Source organism: Castanea sativa, chromosome 5, assembly GCF_040712315.1.
Source record: "Castanea sativa cultivar Marrone di Chiusa Pesio chromosome 5, ASM4071231v1".
In the NCBI taxonomy this organism is placed as follows: Eukaryota; Viridiplantae; Streptophyta; class Magnoliopsida; order Fagales; family Fagaceae; genus Castanea; species Castanea sativa.
Genome location: NC_134017.1, coordinates 79013549 through 79024139, shown reverse-complemented (window position 1 = coordinate 79024139; position 10591 = coordinate 79013549). Strand labels below are relative to the sequence as shown.

The window sequence follows — 10591 nt, the reverse complement described above, 5'->3', positions numbered from 1 at the left end:
TACTTTATGAATGTACCTTTAGAATCCTTTAATCAAAACCCAAGGCGAGTCCTTGTTTTCCCATGATGGTTCATATGCCGAGGACTCATCCTTGGTGAAATTGTGAGGTGTTATTTTACTCAAGGCATGTGGTTCGAGGGACCTAGCCTGGCCGAGGTTTTGCTTAACCCTTGGAGAATTTATTAAGGTATTAATTTACCCAAGGTATGTGGTCCGAGGAACTATGCATGACCAAGATTCTGTTTATGCCTTAAAGAATTTATTGAGGCATTAATTTACCCAATGTATGTGGTCCAAGGAACCAGTCATGACCAAGATTCTGTTTAACCCTTAGAGAATTTATTGAGGCATTAATTTACTTATGGTATGTGGTCCGAGGAACCAAGCATGACCAAGATTCTGTTTAACATCCAAACTAGTAATCAAGAATATTAATTTACCCATAGTATGTGGTCCAAGGAATCAGGCATGACCAAGGTTCTGTTTAATATTCAAACAAGTAATCAAGAATATTAATTTACCCAAGGTATGTGTTGGTCTGAGGAACCACATATGACCAAGGTTTTGTTTAATATTCAAACAAGTAATCAAGAATGACACATAACGTCACAAATAAAAGCATGGCAGATCTGCCTTTCATATATAATAATACATTCGCAGGTTATTTACATTCTGGGGTGTGGCACAACATTTTCGTCTAGATCTTCTAGGAAGTATGCACTTATTCCAGCTACAGAGGTGATAAGGTATGGTTTTTCCCAATTGGGCCCTAACTTTCCCCATGCTAGATTTTTTGCAACTCCCACCACCTTCCTTAACACCAAGTCCCCAGAGGCTAATGGTCTTAACTTCACACTTGAGTCATATCTCTGTTTGTGTTTCCCCATGACATTTTCTCTCCGTTCTTCAATTAAGTCCAGACTTTTTTCTAGTAGGTTGTCGTTGTTGTCTGGAGTGAATAAGTTTGTCCTCAGCGTTGGAAATCCAGTCTCCAGAGGAATCACAGCCTCAACTCCATAAGTCATTGAAAAGGGTGTTTCCCCTATAGACCTACAAGGGGTAGTCTGATATGTCCAAAGAACATGTGGCAGCTCTTTCACCCATTTACCATTTACATCATACAACCTCTTCTTAAGTCGATTCACTATGACTTTATTGACAACCTCGACATGTCCATGCCCTTATGGATAAGCCGGAGTAGAGTACATATTCTTGATCCCCAATTCGCAACAATACCTTCTAAAAGCTCTACTATCAAACTGAAGTCCGTTGTCTAAGATAAGGGTATGAGGAATCCCAAATTGAGTGAAAGTATTCTTCCACACAAATATCTTGGCATCCACGTCCCTAATATTTGCCAGTGGCTCTGCTTCAACCGACTTGGTAAAGTAGTCAGTGCTGAATAAAGTCATCTCCTATTTCTTGCTACTTTAGGGAGAGACCCTACAATATCCAAGCCCCATTGAGCGAAAGGCTAGGGATTAGATAGAGGGTTGAGCACACCCCCTAGCTAATGAATATTTGGAGCAAATTTTTGGCATTGGTCACACTTCTTTATGTATTCTTGTGCTCCCTTTTGCATATTTGGCCACCAATATTCCTGAGTGGGGATCCTGTGAGACAATGATCTCCATCCCATATGGCTTCCACAAATCCCCTCATGTAGCTCTTCTAAGAGTGGCTCTACTACTTCAGGATGGATGCATAGCAAATATGGTCCAAAGAAAGAGCACTTGTATAACTTCTAATCCTTGGACAACCAAAACCAAGGAGATTTTCTTCACACCTTATCGGCCTTTCCTTTCTCCTCGGGCAAGATGTCATCCTTAAGGAACAACACAATAGGATCCATCCAACTAGGCCCTGCCCTAACTTGATGAATCTGAGTCTTCTCCTTCTTCATCTCAGTGGGCTTACACAAATCCTCAACCAGGTTAACCCAAGGTAGGCCCTGCGTTGAGGAGGTTACGAGAGTGGCAAGAGAATTTGCATGCATGTTTCTACTTCTAGGGACTTGCTATAAGGCGAAAGACTTGAACTCTGATTGCAGGTGCCTAACTTGACTCAAATATCGTTGCATCCTCAAATTCCTAGCTTCCAATTCTCTATTTACCTGGCCAACAACCAACCTTGAATCTGAAAACACTTCTACTGTTCTTCCTCCCATTTTCTAAACCATATCCATCCCAACTAGCAAAGCCTCATACTCGGCCTCATTGTTTGTAGCCAAGAAGCCCAACCTCAAGGATTTCTCAATAGTAATCTTCTCATGAGATACCATAACTAGCCCCACTCCAAATCCCCTTTGATTAGCTGCACCATCAATGTATACCCTCTAGGTTAGAGGTTCTTACAAGGACACCATCCCAATTGATTTTCTATCTATGTTCTACTTTTCTGCCTCCTCTTCTAATGGAGATTCAGCAAACTCAGCCACCAAATCTACGAGAACTTGGCCCTTAACAAAGGTATGAGGCATATACTTGATATCAAAAGCCCCTAGGATTGTACCCCATTTGGCAATTCTTCCCATGTAATCAGCTCTCCGAAGTAGGGATTAAAGAGGAAGTTAGGTTAAAACTATAACTGTGTGAGCTTGGAAGTAATGAGGGAGCTTACGTGTAGCATGCACCATTGCCAAAATGGCTTCCCCCAGTGGTAGGTAACAAACCTCTGCTTCATGCAATGACTTGCACACATAATAAACTGGTTTTTTCATTCCATTGTCAACTCGTATTAATACTAAGCTCATTGCATGGGAGGCTACAACAACGTAGGAAAACAGAACCTCCTCCTCTTCGAGCCTGGACATTATAGGTGGCCGAGAAAGGTATTCCTTCAGTTGCTAGAAGGCTAGAACACACTCCTTGGTCCATTCAAATCCCTTCCACTTACACAACAACTGGAAGAAAGGCCTACATTTGTCTGCCGACCGAGAGATGAATCGATTTAGAGTAACAGTCATCCTTGTCAACTTATGGACCTCTTTGGGATTTCGAAAAGGTTGCAAATTGTTAATTTCCTTAATCTGATTAAGGTTGACTTCAATTTCACAATGAGTGAACATGTAGCCTTGAAATTTACCCGAGGTCACCCACGTGCCACCTTAGTATTTTAAAAATGCTCATAAGGTCACCCATGTGCTCGGATACTACCTTAATTTTTACCACCATATCATCTATATAAACCTCAATATTTTTGCCTAGTTGTTGCTCGAACATCTTGGTTGTCATCCTTTGGTAAGTAGAACATGCATTCTTTAATCCAAAGGGCATCACCTCATAGTGGTAGTTTCCAATAGGCGTAACAAAAGCCGTATTCTCCTGATCATTTAGAGCTAATGGTATTTGGTGGTACCCTAGAAAGGCATCTAAAAAGCTCATTCGAAGATGGCCCACAGTTGCATCCACTAACTGGTCTATCCGAGGCATGGGGAAGAGGTCCTTTGGGTAGGCCTTATTTAAATCCGTGAAGTTCACACATACTTGCCACTTCCCACTTTTCTTCTTCACCACCACTGTATTAGCTAACCACTCACGGTAAAACACCTCTTTAATAGATCCTGCCCACTTAAGCTTGGTCACTTCCTCCCTGGCAGCATCAGAATGCTCATTAGATGAGCACCAAGGTGGTTGCTTTTTGGGGATAGCAGATGGATTGATGTTTAAGTGATGACAAATGAAGTTTGGATCCACCCGAAGAGCTTTATAAGTGCTCCACGCAAACACATCAATGTTTCTCCTAAGAAATATTACCAACTCCTCCTTCTTTTGAGGAGGCAACTAAACTCCAACCTGGAAGAACTTACCCTCATCATCAGCAATAACAACTTTCCTAACTACTCACATCTTGCCTCTCCTACCACCACGTCCACGGATCACACTGGCACCTTTGATTGCTATAAACCCTACTCGGTAGCAGCCGAGGACTCACCTCCGGCCTGATGCTTGATTGCAGCCACTAAGCACTGCCTAGCCATAAACTGGCTTCCAACCAGCTTCTCGACCCGATCCCCTGACAAATACTTTACCTTCAAGTGCAAGGTGAAAGGCACAGCCCTCATGGCATGGAGCCAGGGTCTCGCCAAAATAGCAGTATAGGGTAAGTATGCGTCTACCATGATGAAGTTCATTTTCACGACTTCTAACCTTGCCTAAACAGGTAGCTTAATTTGGCCCTTTGGAAAGACAATCTTCCCATCAAACCCTATCAGGGGGGAGTCATAGCAGGCCAGGTCCTCGGGCCTCAGCTTCAACCCCTAATATAGGTCGGGATACATGATCTCTACATCGCTACCTTGATCTACCAATACCCTCTTCACGTCATACCCTCCAATCCTAAGAGCAACTACCAGGGCATCATCATGTGGCTGCAAGGTTCCAACTTTATCCTCATCGAAAATGGTCAAAGCCAATCGGGCCTCCAATCTACCCTTCTTCGAATTGGGGGGCAAGTCCTTTATAGACGACCAAGCTATAGACATCACCCTAGATGGCTGAGAGCCAGTCCTTCCTGGAGAAGCAAGAATGACATTAATTGTACCCAAAGGTGGTCTTGTAGAAGCATCTCTTTGAGCTCCTGACCTTGCCTGACTACCTTGTCCGTTGGGTTGGTACAAGAATTGCTTTAACTTTCCACTTTGGACCAGTTGCTCCAGGTGACTCCACAAAGTCTTGCAATCTTCTATGGTATGTCCTCGCTCCTGGTGGTATTGGTAATGAAGGCTTTGGTTGCACTTCGTGGGGTCTCCTCCCATCTTATTTGGCCATTTAAAGTATGACTCATTCTTAATTTTGAATAGGATTTAATGTACTGGCTCTCGGAACATCGTGTTAACCACTTGAGCAGTTAGGTCTAGATTTCTCGGCAAAATCTCTCTGAAGACGGTTATTGTTGTCTCTGTTTGACTTAAAATCCCTTCTATCTTGAGGGACTACCTTAGCCTTCCCTTTACCTTATTGTTGATCCTCCCTAACCCACTTATACTCGTCAATACGGTCCATAAGCTAACGCACACTCCTAACGGACTTCCTAATCAATGACTTTCTTAAATCATGCTCGGCAGGAAGACCTACCTTGAAAGTCCTTATAGCCACGTCATCAAAGTTTCCATCTATCTCATTAAACATCTCCCAGTATCTATCAGAATACGTCTTCAGGGTTTCCCCTTCCCCCATAGTCATAGACAACAGGGAGTCCAAAGGCCGAGAAACTCTACTACAAGTTACAAAATGAGAACCAAAGACCCTTGTAAGCTCCTTAAAGGAGTTAATAGAGCCTTGCTTAGACCATCGAACCATCTCATCACCACAAGCCCCAAACTGGATGGGAACACCTTACATATCAAGGTTTCATTTTTTGAGTGATCAGCCATTCTCTGGTTGAAGTGGTTAACATGCACTACAGGGTCCATTCTACCATTATACATGGTGAATGTTGGCTGAGTAAACCACTGAGGAAGTATTCCTCCTTCAATCCTACGGGTAAAAGGTGACTTCTAAATCTAATTTAGAACCTTACTTATAGCATCGTTGCCTAGGCCTTTGTGAGACGCACTCTTCCCTCTCTAGCTATCATGGTGCTCCTTATCACATGAAAAATATTCACTAGGAGGAGTGCTTGACCTAGGCCAGTAGCTATTATTGCTATCATCACCAAAAGAATGGTCAGAACTCAAAGGGGTTCCTCTACAGTTGCTCGCGGCTTAACCTCCTTCGCAAATGGTCTATCTCCAGTTGCAGGCTTCTGGTATTTTTCTCATGAGAAATGTGACTCCCACCTCAAGATTGACTCCTACTAGTGTGTGTGGTATCCACACTAACTTTCTGGTCCTCTCTTCATTTTAGATTGAAAATACGATCTTGATGTTGGGAACCAACGGACTTTCCTCGGTTAGGCCCTGAACCTACCATAGCTAAACGTTGATCTCACTAAAGCTCAGGCTTTCCCACAGACGGCTCCAATTGTAAAGGCAAGGGTTGGATCCTAAGCCCAGGAAGTAATAGGCTCAAAGCCCAAAGAGCCCAAAACAATGAATTTGTAGAGAGTGAGATAAAAACTAAGCTTCAATGAATTGAACAATGCTCACAATAGTCTTGAATGTATTCCTTTTAGACTTGGTTACAATTTCAATTCTTGTTGTTACAGTTTTCCGCCACAAATTTTTAGATGAACCCTTTCTTCTGGAGGATTTCTTACATTATATAGCTGCGTCTATTGATCTTGGCCCTCCATTTGTTAACCATGTAGGCCACTACTTGAGTGGTTGTCCCATCAGACGCTTCCCCAAATCTCCTGTGAGTTGCAGCAACCAAGACAATACTGTTTAGGGGTCTTCTCCACATAAATGCAGCCAGAGGGTTTGGTGGGGAGCAATAAATGTGGTGGCAGCTACTATCCCTTCAGACACGCCAGGACTAACCCCCTTTCTCAAACCCTTCCTCTACAGTACGACCTCTTACCCTATAATACGACCTCCTTTGGTAATGTGCCATTAACGTGGCCAAGGCTCGGTTCCCTAGCCTTGCCATCCGAGGGTATGGTCTTCTCGGAATTGCCTCGGCCTCCTCAGTATCGAATATGACACGTGGCACTACTACTTTATTAAATTTTTGCATCTCACAATTATTATTATTATTATTATTATTATTATTATTATTATTATTATTATTATTATTATTATTATTATTATTATTATATTATTTTTGTAGTTGCCTACTTTCAAAACTTCAGACTCCCTTTCAACTAACAATTATCTAATTCAAAAACTTAACAAAAATAATAAAAACATTCATAATGGTGATGTTATTTTAGCAAAAAAAATCTATTTTATCACTAAAAAACCATGTGTTATTGGAGAAGTGCTAAAGCTTCTTTTTTTCTTATTTTACAATTACAATAATCATTTGACTGTAGCAAGTTGTTAAAAATCAAATACAATATTTTATTAAGATCGATTATCACTTTACTTTCAATTAAAAAACTCAAATTCTCTCTCTTCCTATTATTTTAAATGAAGTTTAAAAAATAGAATATTTGGTGCTAGATATATTGTAAAGTGAGGTAGTAAAATAGATAAATTAGATTTTTGAAATGCTAAAAGCTAATTTTTTTATCACTACCATTGTGAAAGCTCTAACTTCGAGAAAAAAAAAATCCAAGCCAACTTAATATTAAAAAAGTTTTTTTTTTCCTCATCTTTGTTGGTAGATGATTGCATCTTAGTGTATTGATAAAAATAACGATTTTATGTATTTATAATTTGTTAATACTATATGAATGCCTATTTAAAATTCTTTGTTTCCTTATACTTCGGCCCCTCTAACTTGAAATTCTGGGTCCATTCTTGCTAGGGATGTGAAGAGATGTAAAAAAATAATGCTCCAACAAACCAAGGACAGAGCCAGGACTTGGAGTTAGAGGGAGCAACTTTGTTGCTAGTTGTATGTAACGGTTTCGGCCTTTGAGTCTACTACTTTACTATTAAGGATTTTTGTTTAAATTTTTTTTAAATGGCCAAGTTGTTTGTTTGGGTAAAATAAATTTATTGGGCTTAATTGTTTTAGTTTTATTATTGGTAATTTTTGTTGTTGGACTAATTTTTTTGGGCTTATATTTTTTGTTTTAGATTTATTCTATTAATTTTTTATGTTCTTTAAAATGTGAAAAATGCTAAAACTACAAATTTTTTACAAATTGCTAATATGGTGAATGATTATTGATAAGTAAAAAGTGATGCAAATGTATGAACCAATAAAAATTTGTTACCTCAATAGTTTGTATAAACGTTGTTAAAATGTCTGTGGCTATAACATTACTCCCAAAAGAATTGATGACATTATTAAAGGGGGCAAAATGTAATTTTATTGAACAAAGTTGCTAAAATTAGTACCTATTAATATAGTAATATTTTTTTAAAAGCACATGTTACAAATGCACAAATCTTATCAGTCATCACACACCTAGGTTTTCCATGATTTAAAAATGTATAAACCCCAAATTAATTAGAGTTGAAAGTTAATACAAATACCAGATTACAAAAATAGAGAAGCCAGCACGCACAATGTGAGTGTGACGAGGCTAGTCCTTATAAATACATAAATTTATCCCTTAATGAAAATTTCTGATTTTCAAATCATAGCAATAGGTAGCTGTCATCCCCTACAAATACCAACCACCATTGAAACCATTCTCTCACGCCCTTTCTAACCAAAACCAGCACAGCAGTTTACAAACTCACAATGAAGGCCCAGAAGTATTGCTTTTACCTTCTTACGCTTCTCATTATTCCAATTTACGCAACAGCCAGAGGAGGCAAACATAGTGGTCTTGATGCTTTAGATGACTGGCAGCCGATAACAAACATCAATGACGAAAGCGTGCAGAAGATAGGACAGTTCGCGGTGTTCGAGTTCAACAGGAGGTCAAATGCTAATTTGCTGTTTGAGCGAGTGGTGAAGGGCGAGTCCAGATTCTCAGACGGGTTCTATTACCGGCTCGTCTTGGAAGCTAAGCATGGTGCAAAAACCAGAAACTACAAAGCTATTGTGTTGGACCAACCTTGGTCGTATGTAAGGAAACTTACCAACTTTAATGCAGTCTAATGCATTGACCTTAAACTAAAAAGGGTGGTTGTTGAGTGTTCAAAATGTGACCAAACTTCTTTTGGTTTGATTTGGAGAACGATTAAATTACCTTAAAAAAATAATTGAAGGATTTGGATATCAAATGTAATAAAGACTTGGAACTATTGTCATTTTTCTTACCTATTCATATAGGTTTTGCTTATTTCATTTTTGTTTTTGTTTTATTAATTTTTTTGTCAGTTAGGCCCCAATTGTCACAACTTAATAAACTTTTAATCAAATAAATAATTAATTAATTATGCGCTTGTTTAAATTAATTAACATGTCAAAAATGCACAGATCTCATAGGAATGATAAGATCCGTGGTTTCACAAATCTTTGGTTTCAGATATGTGGTTTCACAGTAAATAAAAAATAAAATAAAAATAAATAAAATCTAGGATATATTACCTAGGAAAACTTGTGAAACAGTGGTTCTTATTAGTCGCGACAGCACATACCTCTTAATCCATGGATTTTTCTATATTGGACTGTTGCACACGAACCAGTCTGTTGTGACTTTGAGATCCACTATCAAATATTTTAATCAACAATTGTACTTAATTGACTGCACACAAGCTCCTTGTTTGCGACTCCAAGAAACCTACTTGAAAGCTTAAACCAAATACTATTGTAGACTAGATTGCCCTATGGCTTTATACAAATCCGCACTATGGCAGCAACAACACCGTGTTGGTTTTTCTCTATATGCACTTGAACTCTCACAGGATGGAAAGATGGAGGCTCAATTCTACTTTGAATTTCTCTAGCATAGTGAGAATGAGATAAACTTGGTTGTACAACCCCTAGTCGCACAAACAGTGAACTTGAGTCTTTCTTGTGCTTAACTTGAGTCTTTGTTGACTTGAACTTGGGTCTTTGTCTTGGACTGTAAATACATCTTTAGCACACTCAAAACTCATCAAAAACACTATAAATGAATTTCATTTGATCATAGTTTGCCAACCTAAAAATATGTACTCTACAATGTCAACTGGGGAGGGTATGACTTCAAATAGAATAAAATGAAATAAAAGAATTCATGTGGTAACCCAACAGGGGCAGCTCTACTCTATATTCAGGGGGTTCAAATGAACCCCCTGACTTCAAATATAAATATATATATTGTAAGTGCACAATTGCACCTGGACCCAAGAACAGTTATGGGCTCAGGCCCAATGAGCCTTAAACAATACGAATTTGTAAAGTGTGGGCTTGAAACCTAGGTTAGAAGTGTGTGGGGATTAAATGACAAACTAAAGATTGCAAGTACTTGTAAACAACAAGGAATATTGTAAATAGGCCTCCTCGGACGTAAGCCGAGAGCTGTTCTTATATTATATCTTTCTCTTTGTCTTTTTTCTTTTTAGGTTACAAAAAAGTCCGTCCCGTTTCTGTTCTAGGTTCCTCCTTAAATACTCCTCTTTTTAATACTTTGTACACGCGTTGCCCCAACTCCTCCCTTAGCCTAGATATTTCTTTTCTTAGTGCCTTTGAACAGTAACTAGAAGTTTCCCTTCCACTGTTCAAGTGTCACTTCCCCATTAATGCGGCCAGGGTGGTAGGTGCAGGGTCTTTAATGTGGAGGTAGCAGCCTTTACCTTTGACATTTTTCCAACATCGGTGCTTCTAGGACATTCAAGGGTTCACCCCCTTTAACCATTGGTCTTGACCGTGTCATTCCCTAACCTTTACCATGAAGTCCCGGGTTCTCTGATGTCAGTCCGAGGGGAAAAACATCCTCGGCTGGATCCTCGGATCCTCGGCGTATGGGCCGACCCGTAGTACTAACAAGCCCTAAACCCAAGAGCAGGTCGGCCTTCCTTAGCATGACCCAACGGCCCATATTCCCATCAAGGTATCTTTACTCTCCACATATATATATAATATTTTTTTTTAGTTTAATATTTTAATTTATTTTTAAAAATATTATTTTTAATTTATATATAATATTTTTTTTAGTTTAA

The 10591-nt window shown here is 39.3% G+C and overlaps 3 protein-coding genes across 3 annotated transcripts; 1 reads left to right on the top strand and 2 right to left on the bottom strand.

Moving 5' to 3' along the window:
- Positions 1–665: 665 nt before the first annotated feature.
- On the bottom strand, positions 666–1412 carry LOC142635883 (uncharacterized). Its single transcript, XM_075809942.1, has 2 exons — positions 1237–1412; positions 666–1050 (listed from the first exon to the last, which is right to left on the bottom strand). The coding sequence occupies exons 1-2, from the start codon at positions 1410–1412 to the stop codon at positions 666–668; spliced, it is 561 nt and encodes a 186-aa protein (XP_075666057.1).
- A 2846-nt stretch (positions 1413–4258) lies between these two features.
- LOC142635882 (uncharacterized) lies at positions 4259–5177 on the bottom strand. Its single transcript, XM_075809941.1, has 2 exons — positions 5076–5177; positions 4259–4756 (listed from the first exon to the last, which is right to left on the bottom strand). The coding sequence occupies exons 1-2, from the start codon at positions 5175–5177 to the stop codon at positions 4259–4261; spliced, it is 600 nt and encodes a 199-aa protein (XP_075666056.1).
- Positions 5178–8240: 3063 nt separating this feature from the next.
- Positions 8241–8603, top strand: LOC142635881 (cysteine proteinase inhibitor 1-like). Its single transcript, XM_075809940.1, has one exon. It carries the CDS (start codon positions 8241–8243, stop codon positions 8601–8603), a length of 363 nt encoding a protein of 120 aa, XP_075666055.1.
- The last annotated feature ends 1988 nt before the right edge of the window (positions 8604–10591 follow it).

Coding starts and splice junctions, on each gene's coding strand:
- LOC142635883 (XM_075809942.1), bottom strand. CDS start 1,412: ATGACTTTATTCAGCACTGACTACTTTACCAAGTCGGTTGAAGCAGAG. Junction 1,051..1,236: donor GATAGTAGAGCTTTTAGAAG/GTATTGTTGCGA, acceptor TACCCCTTGTAG/GTCTATAGGGGAAACACCCT.
- LOC142635881 (XM_075809940.1), top strand. CDS start 8,241: ATGAAGGCCCAGAAGTATTGCTTTTACCTTCTTACGCTTCTCATTATT.
- LOC142635882 (XM_075809941.1), bottom strand. CDS start 5,177: ATGGGGGAAGGGGAAACCCTGAAGACGTATTCTGATAGATACTGGGAG. Junction 4,757..5,075: donor TGGCTATAAGGACTTTCAAG/GTAGGTCTTCCT, acceptor TGGCCAAATAAG/ATGGGAGGAGACCCCACGAA.